Genomic DNA, 19,962 nt, shown 5'->3' on the forward strand with positions numbered 1-19,962 from the left:
GAATTGGACAGGAAGGTCTTTTTTTTTTTTTTTTTTTTTGTCCGGAGCTGGGGACAGAACCTAGGGCCTTGCACTTACCTAGGCAAGCGCTCTACCACTGAGCTAAATCCCCAACCCCTAGGAAGGTCTTTATTATACATTATTTTTTGTCTATTGCAACCTTGATTTTAAAAAGCTCATTTTTACCAACTATTGCATATATATGTCTGGTCTCAGAAAAGAAATTCATAACTATAATGTAATAAAGAGACTTTGATGTACATTAGTTAGAGGGTTTTTAAGATTTATTTATTGTATGTATGTGAGTTCACTGTAGCTGTCTTCAGACACACCAGAAGAGGGCATCAGATCCCATTACAGATGGTTGCGAGCCACCATGTGGTTGCTGGGATTTGAACTCAGGACCTCTGGAAGAGCAGTCAGTGCTCTTAACCACTGAGCCATCTCTCCAGCAGCTAGAGGTGCTTTAGTTGACACAAAGCATTTTTATGTCTTTTTAATTTTTTCATTGGCCTTGATTATCCTAAAAAGAACATGTATCTGTTTGTCTGTTAGTTTATTGTTCATGTTGGAACAGAGTCCCACTGTGCAACCCTGGCTAACCTGGAACTTAATTCATTATGTGAACCAAGCTGGCCTGAAACTTACAGAGATCCTCACCCGCCTGCACACGGCCATGCTTCCTGCCATGCAATAATGGACTAAACCTCTGAAACTGTAAGCCAGCCCCAGTTAAATACTTTCTCTTGTAAGAGCTGCCTTGGTCCTGGTCTCTTCACTGCAACAGAGCAGTGACTTACACAGTGGGTCACTCCCACGAGCTTGCACCACGATTACACTAGCATACCTTGTAGGCAGGCCGCCATTGTTGATCACAGGGTGCGTGGCTGGGTGGCAGTTGATATTTCTCTTTTGGTAGCACGCAGAGCGCTTTCCTGTACTAAAGGTGCTAGCATGTAGGGGTGAAGGCTCTATGAAGGCCAGCACAATATCTTCATGTTCAATGAGTTGTGTAGATGCTGTCTTCATCAGTGAGGCCTTGTGGAGAACAGACCTCAGTCTAGGGAGCAGCCTGGGATGTTTGGGGTCCCCATGGACCTTTTGGGCCAACAACTCAATTAAATATAACCTAATCCTGGTGCTGGAGTCATCCAGCGGGTCTTGTCTCCCCCATCATTTGGGGATTTCCTTTAGATCACCTTCGTATATGTGTATGTGTATATGTATATGATGTATATGTATCTGTGTCTGCATGTGTATATGATGTACATATGTATGTGTATATGTACATGATATATATGTGTACATGTATGATGTATATGTATCTGTCTGTGTATATGATATATATGTATATATGATGTATATGAGTCTGTGTATATGTGTATGATTTACATGTATTTGTGTATGTATACATGCACATGAAGTATATATGTGTGTGTATGTATTTTAGGAAGATTCTACTGTATTAACTTTTTTTTTTTTTTTTTTTGGTTCTTTTTTTTCGGAGCTGGGGACCGAACCCAGGGCCTTGTGCTTCCTAAGCAAGCGCTCTACCACTGAGCTAAATCCCCAACCCCTGTATTAACTTTTTTTTTTTTTTTTTTTTTTCCGGAGCTGGGGACCGAACCCAGGGCCTTGCGCTTCCTAGGCAAGCGCTCTACCACTGAGCTAAATCCCCAACCCCACCTGTATTAACTTTTAATATTAACTGTTGGTATCAGGAATTGCTTTTGCCCCCAGCAGTGACACTGCCTGGTCACTGTTGCCATGGCGACATTCCCAGCATACCTTTGGCTTAGTTCCCACGTTCACCTGGGAGCAGTTATGTCATATTCCAAATAAAAGGTAGACATTTTCTAACCTCTCTCTCCTTTTTCTTCTCTCTCTCATCCCTCTCCCATGTCTCGTTCTCTCATTAAACCCTCTCCACTTGAGCATAAACAGCGATTTTAGCATGCAGGAAGTTAGACAATGGAAAATGATTAGCTACCAGTTTGCTCCTCAGTTAGCTTTAGGACTTCCAGGATGGTTGCCTAACTCTGCCCCCTTCTCTTTTAGACACATAACAACACAGAAAAACAATTATATAGCCACACACAGTGCATTCTTACATAAATCGTAAGTTGACAAGATGAATTTCCCTTCAGGGGATACTGGGATGGTGCTTAATTTTCTCATCCTTATGCAAATTGCAACCGAGATTTCTTGTCAAACAGATTTCAGTGATTCAAATTAGCTCAATTAGTAAAGGAAGACCCTGTGTGGTTAGGAATAAAATGTCCTCCACAGGCTCCTGTTCTCATCCCTCCCCTCTGAGTCCTTCCCACTTCATGCCTTTCCCCTCCCAACTTCATGTGCACTCTTAAATTTTTTTTTTTAATACCCACTGAATGTATTTAGTGCTGCCTGTGTGTGCATGGGTGTCCAGGGACTGACTACTGGAGCAGGGACCTAATCATCGAAGAAAACTAGCTCTAGCTCTCCAGAAGCCATTGATCAAACCCCTGAGAGAGGAATGGAACTTCATGTGCTCCCCACCCCATTTATGCTGTGAATTTGGCTTGCTTAGTCCTGTGCAAGTCTCATTCACGACGTCCCGCTTGCTGAGTTCATGTCTCAACTGAGGTGTCATGGCTTGGAAACACGATTTTGCTACAGACGTCTGCTTCCTGTCTTCCATGATGATTTCTGATCAAGGTCTGGAAAGTGTCCAAGAACTCTGGAAATAGACTGTAGTGTGAGAGAGTCTGTGTGTGTGTGTGTGTGTGTGTGTGTGTGTGTGTGTGTGTGTCCATGCGATCCCACTGATCAACAGCTTGAGAAAAGTTAACTCGTACTATTGGGCTTTTTATTTGATAGCATGTGGTGTCTGGGAGAGCCATTGTACCCAGAATTATCAGGTAACTTCATTTAAACCCCTCTTATATGTGTATCTATTTTAGGAACTTCTATAATAGTAGTTTTCCACATGGAATTTGCAGAAGTTTTTAGTATTACTTATTCCCACGTTCCCTCATTTTTAGTATTATTTATTTTAATATCATTTATTCCCATTATTCCCCTCTCCTGTTGCCTCCACCCCATTTAACCCTTCCTGCTGTCCTGTTCCATCATTTCTCGTGCCTCTTCCTACCACATTTGTTCCACTTCCCTTTCCTTGAAATCTACCCTCTCTGGACACTTCAATTTAAATGTGTGCACACACAAGCATGTGCACACACACACACATCTAAATATTTAAAGCTAGATCCAAATATTAGGAAGAACATGGGGCATTTGCTTTTCTGGATCTGGGTTCCTGTATTCCAAATGATCACTTTGAGTTCCTTCCTTGTACCTGTGAAATCCACGGTTTCATTTTCCCAGTTTTCTATTACCCAGTTATCTATTTCTTGCAGTTTGTGAACAGAGGACAGCGGACATGGATTACCAGGTATTTCTGTAGTAGGATTTAGAGTCCTTCGGAAATATACTCAGGGGTGGTATAAAGCAGCCAGTCGTGGTGTTTAAGGGACTGCCATGGGGATTTGTATAGTGGCTCCCCCAGTTTGCGTTCCAGATGCACATGTCAGCTTTGTCACTTGTTTTACTGATTTTTGCTACTCTGATTGTGGTAGGATGACATCTCAAAGTAGCGTTAATTCACATGTCACTGATAGCTAAGGATATTAAACATTTATTTAAAAGATTGCTTAGCTAATTTTATTTCTTCTTAACTTTTTGTTTAGTTCCGTGCCCCGGTTTTTAACTGGTTGGTTTGTTTTCTTGATGTTTGGTTTTCTGAGTTCTATGTTCTGGACACAAAGGCTTTCTCAGATGTATAGCTTCCATAGATAAACTTCCGCCCATTCAGGAGGCTGCACTCAAGCAATGACGTCCTTTGCTATAAGAAGCAGTTTGATTTCCAGACCAGGACAAGGGACTGAGGTGCATATTTTTTTTTCTTTTTTCTTTTTTCTTTTTTCTTTTTTACTTTTTTCGGAGCTGGGGACCGAACCCAGGGCCTTGCGCTTGCTAGGCAAGCGCTCTACCACTGAGCTAAATCCCCAACTCCCTGAGGTGCCTATTTTACAAAAAGCAGACCCAGGATCCAGGTTCTCCCAGCATCCCTCACTCCCTCTCTGGCACACCCTGACCCCAACCCTGAAATTTCCAGATCAGGGGCTGGGCTGCCCTTCCCTCAGAGGTTCTTCCTCCAAATAATCCAGACTGTTTTAATCTCTTGTTCTCTTCTCTGAGAATGAGCATTTTCTTTCTTTCTCCTTTTCCCCATCACACATCCATGGCCTCCCCTGACTAGTCTCAGTCCTTGGGGTTAGTAAACTCACCCTGAGAGCAGCTGCCCAATAAACCTACCTTTAATCTAATCTAACCTGGTTTAAATGGGCTCATTTCACCCGTGGCAGAGAAATAACCTCTCAGAATCTTTCTAGTTTCATGAGGTCTCATTAGCCCCTTGTTGGTCTTGTGCCTGTGCTACCAGGGCCCAGAGGACAAGCACAGTATGGCTTCACTCCATGATGTACCCAGGAGAGAAAAGGCCAGACAGACAGAAAGTGCCTCAGCCAAGCACCCAGGAGTTGGGATGAGCCACATCTGCCTCCCCTCTGACCCCAGAAAGCTCTCAGCCTTGCTCAGAGAATCCCCACACCTATCTGTATCAGGTCATTTCCTCTGTGATAGCTTGTCCCAGAGGAGGACAGGGGACAGACAGCATGCAGTCCTGTCCTGGGCCAGGGAGGTCCTGGTTCCCACACACTGTGAGTTAGGGATGACCCCCAGGAGGCAGGATCAGTGACTCCAGTCTTATCTCTTACAGAGATAACAAGAGAGAATCCTCTCCCCCTGCCCCACTCAGCCTCTGCCAGGCAAGCCCTTCCTGCTGGGTCTCCTTGGTGGCAGATATGCAGCAGCTCTGTCTGGGGTGACATGCCAAGCTCTTCCTTTGATGGGGAGTAAATGGCTCAGCCTGGACCACAAAGGCCTGCTGCAGAGCAAGTAACAGTGAGGTGAGAAGGTTTATCAACAACAGTTCTGACACCCAGGGCCTCTCTCTGAGGCTCCTCAGGCGCCTGGACCTTAAGCAAACAGCAGAGGTAGGGGCATCCCCTGCTGCTGCTTGTCTCTCTCCTGTCTGGCAGGCAAGCCCTTTCTTTCCCTTCATGTGCAGTTTCCAACCATAAAGTGTAGAATTCCCAAACCTCATCAGGCAGTGGCCATGTGTCTCAGGAGGTTTAGCTCCTGCCTAGCAAGCAAACAGGCCACAGGTGAACCACAGCAAATCAGACCTGTGGGGGCCAAGGTGTCTGGGAACTGCTTTTCCTGACTCAGTGACAATTCAGCCCAGGGGGAACTGGGATTGGCCGGGTTCGCACTTACATAAGGAGTCTGAATTTACTGGATAAATATCCCAGCTCTTGGGTATGCTTTCAAATGGACACCATGAAAATTTTAGTAAAGGAAATCGTGTGGAGGCAAGGTTAGGTTTGAGATAGCTTTTTTAAACTTGAGTATTATCAAGAATTTCTCATAGCTTTCTGTACCATCATCATCCTAAAACCTGTGCATGTAAAGAAATGCGATCACCCAGTTAGCTGCAGAGTGACTGCTTCAGGTTTACCTTAGGAGTATGCATATTTTGCTTGCCTGCTTTTCTGTGCACTGTGTGCATTTCTAGTGCCTGGGGACATCAGCAGAAGGCTTTGGATCCTGTGGAGTTATCGATAGTTATGAATCACCACGTGGGGGCTGGGAATGGAACCCAGGTCGTCTGCAAGGGCAACAAGTGGTCCTGGCTGCTGAACCGTCTCTCTAGTCCTATACTTTAAAAATTACAGTCGCTCAGCTCATATAAAAGTATGCACTGATTTCAAGTTATAAAATGTGTTCGTTTTGTACATGTGATTGAACTGAGTGATTTACTAGTTGATATGTTTTATAAAACGGGGTATGATGCAGCAGGAGGAGGGGCCTTAGTGGGCCCATGCAGAGCATTCCCCTGGGGTATCAGCCATAGGACAGGCCTAGTATAAAAGGAAGTTTATTTGGGACCTGGGAAGGGGGTCTGGGGAAGGGAGTAGAGGCTGAGAAAGGGGAGGGAGAGAGAAGGGAAGAGGCCAGCTGGTAATGTGGGGAGAGAGAAGATGGACAGAGATAAAATGGGGAGGGAGGGAGAAGGAGATGGAGAGGAAGAAAGAAAGACAGACAGACAGACAGACAGACACACACACACACAGAGAGAGAGAGAGAGAGAGAGAGAGAGAGAGAGAGAGAGAGAGAGAAAGAGAGAGAGAGAGAGTTGTTTTACACAGTGAGCTAGGCTAGTAGTACCAGGATGTTGCTAGGTAACTGTAGGGTGGAGCCTAGAGTCCTCTGTTTTGTCCACTGTGTTTGCCAGTTCCTTTCTCGTCCTGGAAGCTCACAGAACCCTTTCTTTCATTGGGAGGTCACAGGCTGAGGAAACTCACCAATTTCTTCTGATTTAACAGCCTCTTTGATGAAGCTTGTATTTAAAGGAAAAAAATAAATCAAGTTAATGCCAAACATTTCAACTTCAGAGGAAACAAGATTTTTTAGAACTGAGTTTCTACATAAAGTCACAGAAGATCTTACCACACCTGTTGCCAAGTGTCCTCCTTTATGATAATGATAGGGCTCGGTCCTATCTCAGCAGATAGAATATCTGAGGAGCAGAAGCCCCAGGGCACCCACTCCAGTGATTCAGGCTGCAGCATCTCAGCTCAGGCAAAAGGGACTGTGCACAGATGAGCTGCGGGCTCAGCATACAGTCTGCATAATCTTTTTCTCAATGATCTACTTGCCAAAGGGCTTACCCACTCAAGGTTCAGCTTCCTCACCTGTGACATCAGGGAAGCATATGTCTCCCCAGAGAGTGCTGTGCACAGCAGAGGGCAGAAACACCATGTGTGGGAGCAGAGAAGCGCCCCAGGACACAGAGCCTGCAGGGTCCCCCCCTTGCCTTCCCGGTCAGCATGCAGGACATTTAGAAGCAGTCCTCAGCTGCTGTGTCCCATCGACCAGACCGCTCTCCAGCCGAACCCTTTCTACCTCCCAGCCCAAGAACTATACAGTAGGGAATCTCCACTCCTATCTCTTGCCAAAGCAAGAAAGAAATTTTGGTTCCTGCTGAGATTTCAACCTTTTCAATTTCTTGTTTGTTTTCTAGGGTGGGTGAGGAGGCTTGTCTCAGTCCCTAATGGTTTACTTCAGGGATCAGCCACCCTGCTGTCACCAACACTGTAAACAGCACTGGGGAGCCAGGCAGCCCATCTCCACCCCCTCTGCATCCAGGACTGCGTGGAGTCAGCACTCCAAGCCTGGTGGCTCAGCAGTCCTGACCTGAGGGGGCTCCAGCACCTGGACTCCCAGATCTTCCTTCAGCCCCGCCATCTTCTGGCCCAGGCAGAGGGCAGAGACATCCCCATCTTGCAAGCTTGTGCATTCTGTAACCCGCTATAGTGACTCCAAGACCTGAAGCAAAGGACTCCTCCAGGGCTAGAACATTTGAGTTTCAACTTCCGTGGCCATCGGTCCTCAAGCACGGATGAGAGGGAACTCGGCAACCCAGGGTGTCGGTTTGAAAACGAATGGAGCTAGGTAAGGACAGAAGTCAGCCAGGTATTAGAAAGCCAGGCTAGGAGGGTTGAAATCCTCCGGCCATCTTCTGTCTCATGACCTTTCTAAACTGTGATGGTACCCTTAAAATTTACAAGGGGTACAATGATTACGGATGCTTGTGATTTTTATTGAGTTATAAATGTCCTATACATTTTACATTATGACTGACGTGTGGAATTGTCTTAGACTGGTTGTGGACTAGAAACGTCAACGACTTCCTTTAAATATTCTAGGCCTCTGTTCTTGATGACTGTGGCGTTGCAGCTCATCCGTCCGGGAAACAGTAAGTTAATACCCCCTTCCCCCCATCCCCGCACCCCCCCCCCCAGTTTCAGTTATAAATAGTAAAATCTCTGTCTCTTTGTCGTTCTTTAAAGGCTATCAGAGAGAAGGAGATGGTGCCAGAGAAATTAGCTATCTCCTGTCTCCAAAGCTCCCAGGGACGACACTGGATGGAACCCTGAGTAGTTCCAGTAGAAAGAATGACAGCCAGGAGGGAGCGCACCCGTCGGAGGCCCTTTCTGGTTCCAACACTTTGGAGGAGAGTAAGTCTTAGCTCTACGCTACGCATCCTCGGCAGTGGATCCCGAGCACCCGGGCTGGAAGGGAGACACGGACAGGGGCGTCTTTTCACCTCAAGTTAAAAAAAGAAGGAAGTTTACTCTGAAGTCTCATTCCCTTTTTCATGGGTAAACCCAGCAACTTTTGCTCTGTAAATAAGATAAATGCTGCCGCCTAGCTTTCGGGCAACTCCAGCAAACTCAGTGGCTCTAGGCCCGGCTAGCGACATCACACCCTTGGGTGGTCCTGCCTGGGAGGCCTGTGGTTAATCACTGTCCACAAAGTCACATGCTGACTTTAACAGTGGAAGAGAGAGGGAGAGAAGCAACTTGGAGGGTATCAAGGGCTGTCCCCGCCGGGACCCCGCCCACATTCCTGCTACCTTGTTTTCTAGCTTTCATCAACTGAAGAGTGGGGTTTACCTAGCAAACACTCAGCAGGCACGGTCCCCTCCCAAGCCCTGCCCCTCTGCGGGAGGGGACTTGCCAAGCGCCACCGGAGGCTAACACAGCTGCTGACCCGGGTCATCCTGCAGGTGCGGTCCCTGGATCCCGCTGTTGCCACAATGGAGGCACCTGCGTTCTGGGCAGTTTCTGCGTGTGCCCCGCGCACTTCACAGGTCGCTACTGCGAGCACGACCAGAGACACAGGTGGGTGGGGTAAAAGTAGGCTGGGCGGGGACTGGCTTGGGAGGGAGGGGCAAACTGACAACACTGACCTGTTCTGGCCCCTGCAGAGACTGTGGCGCACTGGGGCACGGAGCTTGGACCCTGCACAGCTGCCGCCTATGCAGGTGCATCTTCTCAGCCCTTTACTGCCTCCCACGCCAAACATTCAGCCACTGTGGTAAGAGCGTCCTTCCCGCCCCGTCTCCCTATTCACCCTACAGACCAGGCACAGTGGCCTAGGCTGTAGGTTTATTCTGCCTCTTCTTTCTATACAGTCAGGGTAGGAACACAGCCTGTGGCAAGCACAAGGAGGCCCCAACAATACACTTTTACCTCACACACGTATACACTTGTGTCTTTGTTGTTAGTGCTTGGCACACCAGTCCATAGAACATCAGCTTGTGCCAGGAGACATAAAAATGATCAAATTAGATTAGATCCATGTATAGCCCAATGACGTTCCGATCCCTGTGAATCCGCGGGGAATTTATGGTCATCGCTGGATGTACGGTGCCCAGCAGGCTTAACCTGGGAGCCAAGCTAGCAGAGCAGATCGCTAGTGATCTCCGAACACTGGGTACATGGGGACAGTGCTGACAAAGAAGGGGGGGCTGCCACATTCCAACCTGATGTCTTCGGCTACAGCCTTCCTCATCTTAACAGAAGCTGGCGTGGATTCCCCAGTGGTAGGCACAGTCGCGGAATGTTCACCCTTCAGCCCCGTGCTGTCTCTGCCTTTCTCACCTCTGGGTAATTTGGCTGTGCATTGTGTGACATGAAACCCGGAGTTCCTTTCCTGCTCTTTCTCAGGCACTCCGGTGGGTGTGACAGTGACATTTTCATCCTTTCCTTCTCCCGTGGCAGTCTAGGAAGGGCAGAGCCAGAGCAGGGAAGATTCTCAGCTCCGCTGCCTAGCCCCACCCTCAGGTCACAGCCCTGGGTCAAGACATTAGTGGAGGAGGACATTCAATGGCAGCTTCCTTCTGAATCTCCCTTCCCTTCCTGTGGGGCACCAGCAATGTCTCCAGGCCTAGCCTTCCACATTCCCAATGCATTTCTCTGTTCACCAATCATGCAAAGCCCTTTCTCTCCCAAGCAATCTCCTTTTGTTGAGTTTATGTCTCTTGATTTGCTAGCCCTGGGCCCCAGAGGTTGGAGGACACGAAGTTTGGGAATCAGGGTAAATTTACAGGCTAGTGACCTTGCAGGTGAACTCAATTCTTACCAGAGCTTCTTCCCTGGGAATTATGGGAAAGGGCTCTTTGTGGACTTTAGCAATTTTCCCATGCAAGGTCTGCAGAGCAGCATCTGAGAGTCAGGATAGCCAATTACTGTTTCCCGTCCTTGGAAACGTCCAGGACCAAGCCTCCTCTCTATCTGCCATGGTCAGCGGCACAGGCTTCTGAATATATGCTTCCATCCATCCAAGCTGGACAAAATATCCAGATCCTCCTCCAGGGTAGCTGGCCAGGCACAGAAAGTGCAGTTAACAACCTTGTGCCTTTGATCGACTGGCGGCGTTGCAGGGCCCATCTCAAAGGCTGACGTCAGCAATGGGGAGTACCCTGTTCAAGCTTTCCAGCTGATGCTCATGGGTAAGGGATGGTCACCCCTGAAGTTGTGCCGACTGTATTCTTAACCAGTGTGCCCCGCCCACTGACATCATTGGATTCCACCACAGTTTAGGAAGAGCATCTGTTGCCTCTCTGTTGGGGAGAAGGAAACCCAGAGATAAAAACTCCCACTGGTATCAAACAGACCACCGCGTCACCCATGAGCCTTCATTGTGAGAGTTACTCTCAATATGAACGAGTATCTTCATTTGTGACAGTCTTATTTAGAATGTTGAGAAGTGGCTGTGTTTTAACATCCAATCCCATGGAAACTGTCTTAGTCAGGGTCTGTGTTTCTGCACAAAACTTCACAACCAAGAAGCAAGTTAGGGAGGAGAGGGTTTATTCAGCTTACACTTCCACATCATTGTTCATCACCAAAGAAAGTTAGCACAGGAACTCACAGAGGGAAGAAACTTGAAGGCAGGAGCCAATGCAGAGGCCATGGAGGGATGTTACTTACTGGCTTGCTTCCCCTGGCTTGCTCAGCCTGCTCTCTTATAGAACCCAGGACCACCAGCTCAGGGATGGCACCACCTACAGTGGGTTGGGCCCTCCCCCGTGGATCACTAATTGAGAAAATGCCTTACGGCTGTGTTGTGATGAGTTGGGATGTGTTTCTGCCAAGGTATCTAGCAGATATCTTGGGGCACCGTGGTGCTGTGTTGGATCTCATGGAGGCATTTCCCTCAGGCTAAAGAGCCTTTGCTCTGTCTGTGTCCTCCATCTGAAAGAATGGGAAGCTCCCACCTAGCTCAGGTTAGACACAGCCAAAGCTCTCCCCATCAGAGCAGCCCTGAAGGACGATGAATCAATGTTCATGAACAAACAACAGTGAATGAAGGGCTGGCGTGGGATTCAACACCATAGTCCTCCGTTAGCATGTGCCAGGCCCTGAGTCCCATCATCAGAGATGCAAGGGGAAAAAAAAAAGTCAATTGACTATTGTGTTGTGTGGTGGGTGGCATAGCAGTTAGAATGTTCAAAACCCTGGTTTAGCCTCTACTAACAAACATGGGAGCTCTGGGAAATGCTGGCGTGTTAATCTAAACATGAGATAGACCCAGGTCAAACCACTATGATTTCAGTTCTCTTTATATTTATTTTGTTATTTATGTAGACATGAATGTGTGTGCGTGCACAACATATATGTGTAGATGTTCAGGAAGGCCAGAAGAGGGCCTGAGGAACTCAAGCTACAGGTCACCAGACATGTGCTGGGAACAGAACTCTGATCCTCTCCTATACTTACCATGTATACATCATACAGCTTTCTGCCTGCATGTAATGCACCTTCAGGCCAGAAGAGGGCACCAGACCTGATTATAGATGGTTGTGAGCCACCATGTGGTTGGTTGCTGGGAATTGAACTCAGGACCTCTGGAAGAGCAGACAGTGCTCTTAACCACTGAGCCATCTCTCCAGCCCCGGCAAGAGCACTCTTGACCACCAAGCCACCTCCTAGGCCTCAGTTTCCCCTTTAAATGGCATATGTGGCAACAATAAAAAAACCAAACCAACCAGGCTGGAGAGATGGCTCAGCGGTTAAGAGCACTGACTGCTCTTCCAGAGGTCCTGAGTTCAGCAACCACATGGTGACTCACAACCATCTGTAATGGGATCCGATGCCCTCTTCTGGTGTGTCTGAAGACAGCTACAGTGTACTCACATATATGAAATAAATAAACTTAAAAAAAAAAAAAAACCCAACCACCAACCAACTAATAAACGAACAAAAAACTGTGAGTAGACCCAGCCCCTGGCCCTAGGAGTACCTGCTTGTGGTGTATACCCAGGGTTGTGTTCAACCATCCTAGGCATGCTCTGTGTGTGTGTGTGTGTCCTTTTGGTGGGCATGGCTCTTGTGGTGTCTGTACAGAAGGGGGCCACTCAGTGGCACTTCCAGCAGGGGCTGCAGATTGGAGATCTCAGAAGCACTGGTCTGGATCTCACACCAGATGTGGTGTTTCCCTCATCACAGAGACCCTAAAACCTCCAAGAGGAAATGAGAATCTGGTCCTGTAGTCTGTGCAGCATAGAGACATACTGACAGGCAGGGAGTGCTCAAACTTGGCTTCAGTTCTTTCCTTCTCACAGATGCGCAAAAGTAATGGGTGTGACAAAGGCCTCTAGCTGTCAAAAAATCTAGAAGGCCTCTTTGCTTTTTAAAGACTTATTTATTTAATGTATTTAATGTATGTGAGTACACTGTAGCTATCTTCAGACACACCAGAAGAGGGCATCGGATTCACAGATGGTTGTGAGCTACCATGTGGTTGCTGGGAATTGAACCCAGGACCTCTGGCAGAACAGTCAGTGCTCTTAACCATTGAGCCATCTCTCCAGCCTCCCTAGAAGACCTTATGGTGAATATATAAGGTCTCAGGCACCAGTATCAAGTCATCCACAAATAACAGTTTTTTTTTTCTTCCCTAGTGTGACAAAGAATTGTGGGGATTCACAGAATAAGAAATGTAGTTTTTTTTTTTAAGTTTCAGTTTTTATCTAAGTCTACAGTGGACATTCTGATTTTTTTCTTTCTAATCTCAAGGAATCACTTGGGAAGCACACCCCACAGTGGTCACGGGTCAAGTTTGAGACCCCAGGCTGCTTACTTTACAGAACCTGATGAAACTATTTACTTGAACGTGTAGTTTGTGTGTAAGGACCAACTGCCCAAGGGGCCTGAGTCTCCACGGTGGCCTCCATTCTCCTGGAAAGGTGTGATAGACCTTGTCCTCACCTGATGCCGTGTTCAATTACCTGTGCATGGCCAGGATCTCTGTCAGGAGGGATCTTCATCAATTGCTCTTCTCCCTCCTCCTCTCCCCTCCCCGACTGCTCCTCCTCTTTTTGAGGCACACAGGCTATCACTGTATATCTCTCTGGCCAGTCTGGAACCCACCTGCCTTTACATCCCGAGAGCTGGGATTGATGAAGTGTACCACCACACCCAGCATCAACATTTATTGCTCGTTTGTGAGGACCTTTGTTTGTTTATGGTTTATTTTATTTTATTGTGAAGCAGTCTCTGGCCAGCCACTTTACCTTAATCTGTGAGCGCTAGGTCCAAGTGAGAGACAATGTCTTTAAAAAATAAATGATCTGAAAGGTGCCTGAAACATGACAACCAAGGTTGACCTCTAACCTCCACAGGCATGCAGATACCTTGTCCACATGCATGTACTCATACCTGCATATAGACAAAGACACAAAGAACTAATCTGTACAGAAAGTTCGGCCATCTGTATAGCAAGTGGCTGCAAATCGTTCTGTTTGCTTTGATCAAGTGAGGGACACTGAGGTGTCCCCATTCTCCTCAGGAGCTAAAGGAGTTAGGCTGAAGGGCTGTTTGCTTGTAAGAGCAAATGAGGCATTTCCCTTCAGTTCTCAATGCTCTGTGAGAATTTAGGTGTCTCTGGCTGCAGAGGAAAATAGCTTTTCCTTTGTTTGTTTTGAACACATACTCAGCAAGAGCTCTGCCATCCTGAAAATGGTCAGGCCTGGTGGTGAACACCTTTGGTCCCAGCATTCGGGGGGTGGGGTGGGCAGAGGCAGGAGGTCCTCTATGAGCCAGAAGCTAGCCTAGTCTGAGTACTAAGCTCTAGGCTAGTACTAAGTGCTGAGTACTGAGTTCCAGGCTAGCTAAGGGATGACTACTGTGACCCTACCTCAAAGAAATTATATACACTCATACATAATAGAATATATACACACACACACACACACACACACACACACACACACACACACACATCCCTAGAGTACCAGGCAGGAGAGGGCTTTAGTGAGAATGGGTACGGACATATCTATGTTCCTGTAGCCATGCACTTTACATATTGTCTGTGTTCTTTTCCAGACCTGAAAAGCTTCCTCTCTTCAGGCGCCAGAGGATCAAGGGCATGCAGCATCCCGAGACTCCTCCTGCTGGTGCTCTGCCTCCTCCTGCAGGTTGTGTGTGGCTGGTAAGGGCTGAGGCTCTGAACTGCCCTGACAGAATCTCCTCCTGAGCCTGCAAGGTGTCACCCTTGACTACCCATGGCACCACAGCACGCCTGCAGGAAAGCTGGGTGGTGGGTATCTGCTTCAGTGTTGAATGCTGTAAATGACCGAATGGCTGAAATATGCTGGATCCTCGTGCTGTGCAATAAAGACGTTCAACAGCGAGCCCTCCTTGCTTAGCTGAGCCTCTTTTCACGGTCTCCAGGGGAGGCAAACCTGAATACAAGAGCCCAGCCTGTTCAACTCAGAATCCCTTTCTGGAGGCTTCAGAGTATGTACTGAATAGGCTTCAAGGAGGGCCCCAAACAAGTGGCCCCTCCCAGGTAACAGCCAGTCTGAGCAGCCTGGACCCTCACTTTCATGCCTCACTGCTGAGATTCCCGGTCACCTGCTGTTCTCTGTCAGTGTCTCCACTGACCTCTGAGCCTGTGGGAGAGGTACTGTGAGACCTGAACACTGGTTTGGCAAATCTCAACACTCTTAAACATGCTGTGTGGGGTTGGAAGGGAGACAGGAGGGGCTTGGGGGGAGCATCCTGGCAGCTGCCTTCTCCTCGTTAGTAATGAGGCCGCTTGAGGTGGATCACAGCATCTTCTTAAAATATATGCATATATGAAATGAGGAGTTTAAATGGACTTAACATGTTATGGAGCGGGCATACCCCAACCAGACATCACATGATAATAAAACCCTCAGGACCAGGAACAGGTTACATCTTTTGAGTTGTTGGTCAGTGGGACCCCGCAAACATCCCCAAATATTATAGGCTACTGTAGGGGGTGACTCTGATGCTCTGATTGGGAATCTGCATGTGAGCACTGAAGGTCCTATTCCCCAATTGGCTTTTGAATGATCAATAAAGATGCTAGCAATAAAGATGAATCAATAAAGATGAACTGGGTGGAATAGGCAGGACTCCCCACCCCCTAGGTAGGCAAGCAGATAAAGAGTGAAGAATTTATTCCCCATGCTTCAGAGGGAGAAAGAGGAGACATCAGTCACGTGAAATATTGGGCAGAGTGACTGTTGGTCGCTTTCCCAACTGGGACTGGAGTTGCATGAGGGTAGATTTAGGGTGCTAAGCTGGGAGCGAAAAGAAGGGTGTGATAGGTGAGGAAGGCTTTGAAGAGCCTGGCCATTGAGCTAAATAAAGCAAATCAAAAACAAACGTGTGTGTGTGTGTGTGTGTGTGTGTGTGTGTGTGTGTGTGTGTGTGTGTCTTTCAACGTTGGATCAGAGGGAAACCAGGTGGGGCTGGTAGCATGGTTCGCTGGGAGCTATAGGTGGGGTAGCAAAACCTATATGCTATAGGCTATTGCCAATGCTATTGATTACTATCCACAACTTGACTCTAAGGCCCTAATGTGAAGACATTACATTCTTATGCCACAGAATATGGAGACAAATAGCTGGCACTCAACTGGAAGCTTCACCCCTAGAGGCTAATGTGTGCCATGTTGGAAGGTGTTACACATGCTACTAGAGGAAGTAATCATTGATTTCATCCAGCTGTGAACCCTGTAAACAATAATAATGACCTGCCCAGCAAGCTTAAAACCCTCTGGTGCAACTGTGGCAAAAATGTCACAGAAACAACCAACCTCTTGTCTTAAATTGAGTTTGAGAACCACGCCATGAGCTGGGATGCATATCAGACACTGTCAATAAGGACAAGCACCTGAGACTAGACAGGTCATAAGTCCTAAGAGGAAACCTGCAACTATTATTCTACTAAATAACCATAGCAATAAAACTATAGCAAAACAACTATAAGGCACTATTGCTGTACTCATAGATCAGTGCACTGCTCAACCTTCACCAGATCAGCTTCTTCTTGTAGTTGATGATAATTAACACAGAGATCCACAACGAGGCAATGCACAGAGAATGTTTGGTCTTGCCTGGGATGCCTACATCACACCCTTCTCTTCAAAGCTCAGGGATCCATGTGGAAGAAGGGGAGAAAGATTGTCGGAGGCGGGGCATGACTTCAAGGAAAGGGACTTCAGACACAACTGGGCAGACACCTATATGAACTCATCGAGACTCTCAGCATGCATAAGACCTGCACAGCACAAAATCCCGGTTTGGAGGAGGAAGACGTATGGGTATGAAGTCCCATCCCTGGACAAGGAGCTATTAGCAATTAGTGGCTTCTGTGAGATGGTGGTCAGTTTTCTTTAATGGTACCGGGTATGTCAACCACACTCCAGGTCAAGCCTCACACCCAGGAATAGTTGTCCAACACAAAGTTGGCCAACAAAAGCTAGACTCCATGGTTTTTTAGTTTTGTTAGAGACAGGCAGACATAGTAAGAGCTGGGGAAAGGGAAGGAATATGATAAAATATATTGTGTGAATGTCTCAAAGAATAAAAACAAGACATAAAATGATCTTTGAATATGAAAAAGCAATGTGCTTCTTTTTTGATGGAGAAAATTTTAAGAGAGCAAAGTTTTGGACTGATCATTCTGATTCGGATCTACGACGAACAAGAACAAGGGGGAACAGAGAAAAATACAAAACCACAAAACATACATACAGTTTGGAAACAGAAAGAGCTCTAGGATTCTTCACGTTACAGTCAAGGCTTGTGGGGAAGAGATGCTATAACTGTTAGCATCATTCTGGAGTTGCCTACTCCACAGAAGAACAATGAGAAAGTACCCGGAGGGCAAGACAGTACCTGGGTGGCCCTCCACGTGGTGAAGAGAGGCTACAGGTTTGGTTCCTATAAAAACAAAACAAAACAAAACAAAACAAAACACCACCAAACAGCAACGACAAACCTGTATGTTGAAGCTGCTGCTAATGTGATTCTATCCCAGGCTGGCAGCCAGGCTCCATCGTGTCATCCACAGGGTAGGCTTTGGGGATGTAAAAGATGCAGGATCGAGGAGGTCATGAATTCTCCCTTGTTTTCAGAGCTGCCACCGAGACCAGGCACTGTGTGCTTGTGCTGGAGCTGCTGCAAGAAGACAGTCTTGGGAGGCAAGGAGCACCCGGGAGGCCTTTTGTGAAGCTCTGAAAGTGAAGCCTCAGTCCAGGCAGAGACCCCAAGATGTTTGAGATGTCAGAGCTGTGAGATAGCTGCCAAAGAGAACTTCCCAGAGGGAGTAGAACCAACCCAAGCAAGATACATGGTGTAGAATTAAAAGCTGGATGAGCCAAGCCATCAAAGACCTTTGGAATTAGAGATGCTGGCCCTGGAGGTATAGGGTTTTGGATTTCCCCTGCTGGAATTTAGTTTTGCTTTGGTCCTGTATTTCTCTACTCCACTATTCCTCACTTTGGGGGTCGGTAGAGTACGTTCTGTGCCACTGTATCTTGACGATACACAGTACGCACTTTGCTTTTTTATTTTATGAGGGGTTACAGTTAAGAGACTTCTTTTAAACAAGTGTTGAAACCGTGTATAGGCTCTTTTGAAGTTGGGCTATGTGTATTTTGCATATACGACATGACCTTGCTGCTCGAGGGGGCCGGGGAGTAGAATGTGGTGGAATTCTAGTTGATACAGATCGTCGGATCTAGGGCAAACGTTAGAATGAAATAGCTGTTTTCTAGAAGTCCTTTGACCTTGAAGAAATCATCGTAGAGAACCGGGATTGTTTTCTGTCATCTGTGGAGTTGTTTTTCTGAAGGAGTTTCTCAGCCTTTGCGTGACTTTGGTCACGTGACTGTCCCGGCACACCCGGAATGTGTAGCATTACTGAGTGCTGCAGACAGCGCACAGTAAGGACTAAGTTGCAGGGGCCTGACGTCTTCCTTCAGGAGCCACATAGATTAGATCAAGGGCTTTGCTATGAGGATCTTGTTTTACTGGAAAAACAAAAAAACCTTTATGTGTAACAATCAGTAAATATGCTTTTGGGCAGCTGTTTGACATGCAGTCCAAAGAGGCTGAATCTCTCTGCCAGAAAGGCCTTAATTCATCCCCGAGCGATGGTCCAGAGTAACCCAGAACTGACGGAGATGTCTCACGTATTTGAACACTGAGTCCCCAGGTGGTGGCACCATTTGTGGTGGTTACAGGGGGAAGTATTTTACTGACATTTTAAAGCCTCGTCACACTTCCTGTTTGCTTTCTTTGTGTTTGAACAGAGTGAAGAAATAATCGCCTTCCTGCGCGGATACACGCCGGCTGCTACGCCTGCTCTGGCATGATGAACTCACTCACCTACAGGGACCGTAAGCCAAAATAAAACTTCTCTTCCGGAAGTTGCTTTTGATCGTGGTGGCTGTTACATTCAGAAACGTAACCGGCAGAGAAGTCGGTACCAGGAGCGGAGGTCTTACTGTGATATGCCCAGCCGTGTTGATTTGGGGAAGCATTTGGTCTGGAAAAGCTATCGAGTCCTTAGAATTTAATAAGCTGAGACTTACTGGTTTTAGTGGCACGACAGCTGCAGAAATAAAGGGGACATGAAAAGTTGGTGCTACGAGAGGTGAGAGGCCTTTGGTGAAGATGCGTTCTCAATTGCACGGGAATCCCATGATGGAAGGGGTGGGTGGGTGAGAGAACCTGAAGCCTGAAGTCATACACCATGGCGGGCCTCTTTGCGTCAGAGAGTCCAGGAGGCTGTTGGTGAGGGTGCGGCCTCCATTGCAGTGGAGATACCAACATATTAGACATGGTAGGCCCACAGGGGTGACCACCAAAGATAGCAGCTGTTGTGAAATGGAGGCTTGAGCCTACAAAACAGTGCATGTTGCAGCCAGAGAAGTGAAGCTCAAGCTCAAGCACATTGGAGCTTAGAAGGTCACGAGTGGGTCCCATATCTCAGACACTGAGGTATTTGCATTGTTGGATTTTGGCTATCAGGAGCTGATTATAATTCCTGTCACCTCTGTATCTGCCCCCTTCTCCTTCCACCCGTGACCTTTTTGCCTGCTTCCTCTATGAACAAACAGAAGGGTATTGTAAAGAATGGCCAGACCTACATGGAGGCCGCCCATACTGGTCTTGAAGATGCCAGGTTGTCTTAGCTAGGGTTGTGCTGCTGTGAACAGACACCATGACCAAGGCAACTCTCATAAAGGACAACATTTCATTGGGGCTGGCTTACAGGTTCAGAGGTTCAGTCCATTATCATCAAGGCGGGAACATGGCAGCATCCAGGCAGGTATGGTTTAGGCAGAGGTGAGATTTCTACATCTTCATCTGAAGGCTGCTAATGGAAGACCTGATTTCCAGGCAGCTAGGGTGAGGGTCTTAAAGCTCACACCCACAGTGACATACCTACTCCAACAAGGCCACGCCTCCAAATAGTGCCACTTCCTGGGCCAAGCATATACAAAGCATCACACAAGTAACACACATGTATCCTCACTCTAACTTTCTTCTCTGTTGAAAAAACTTCATCTCTATATCACAAACCCATGGGATCCCAAATGGGAAATGGGTGGTACTGTTAAGTTCTACACCCGGTGAACATGATTTAAACCCAGAGAAAACATATCCCAATTACTCAACCCCTG

At 47.2% G+C, this 19,962-nt stretch overlaps 1 protein-coding gene and 1 pseudogene across 4 annotated transcripts; one reads left to right on the top strand and one right to left on the bottom strand.

Moving 5' to 3' along the window:
* Positions 1-1,797: 1,797 nt before the first annotated feature.
* Cfc1 (cripto, FRL-1, cryptic family 1) lies at positions 1,798-14,647 on the top strand. 4 transcript variants are annotated; one of them, XM_039084069.2, is made up of 9 exons: positions 1,815-1,845; positions 3,399-3,433; positions 4,820-5,009; positions 7,187-7,617; positions 7,872-7,921; positions 8,016-8,183; positions 8,735-8,849; positions 8,936-9,045; positions 14,340-14,647. In XM_039084069.2, exons 4-9 carry the CDS (start codon positions 7,565-7,567, stop codon positions 14,447-14,449), a joined length of 606 nt encoding a protein of 201 aa, XP_038939997.1. In that variant the 5' UTR covers positions 1,815-1,845; positions 3,399-3,433; positions 4,820-5,009; positions 7,187-7,564; the 3' UTR covers positions 14,450-14,647. The 4 variants fall into 4 exon arrangements, with proteins under 4 accessions (XP_063123654.1, XP_038939997.1, XP_063123653.1 ...); XM_063267584.1 differs by lacking the exon at positions 4,820-5,009 and having other exon boundaries at positions 1,798-1,845; XM_063267583.1 differs by lacking the exons at positions 1,815-1,845; positions 4,820-5,009 and having other exon boundaries at positions 1,857-3,433.
* On the bottom strand, positions 9,064-9,182 carry Snora51 (small nucleolar RNA, H/ACA box 51; annotated as a pseudogene).
* Positions 14,648-19,962: the final 5,315 nt, after the last annotated feature.

The sequence above is a fragment of the Rattus norvegicus genome, chromosome 9 (assembly GCF_036323735.1).
Source record: "Rattus norvegicus strain BN/NHsdMcwi chromosome 9, GRCr8, whole genome shotgun sequence".
In the NCBI taxonomy this organism is placed as follows: domain Eukaryota; kingdom Metazoa; phylum Chordata; class Mammalia; order Rodentia; family Muridae; genus Rattus; species Rattus norvegicus.

What these genes read in the sequence shown, in the direction of transcription:
- Cfc1 (XM_063267584.1), top strand. Translation starts at nt 7,565, where the DNA reads ATGAGAGGGAACTCGGCAACCCAGGGTGTCGGTTTGAAAACGAATGGA. An exon ending in TTCCAACACTTTGGAGGAGA is followed by an intron (nt 8,184 to 8,734) that starts GTAAGTCTTAGC and finishes GTCATCCTGCAG; the next exon opens with GTGCGGTCCCTGGATCCCGC. An exon ending in GAGCACGACCAGAGACACAG is followed by an intron (nt 8,850 to 8,935) that starts GTGGGTGGGGTA and finishes TGGCCCCTGCAG; the next exon opens with AGACTGTGGCGCACTGGGGC.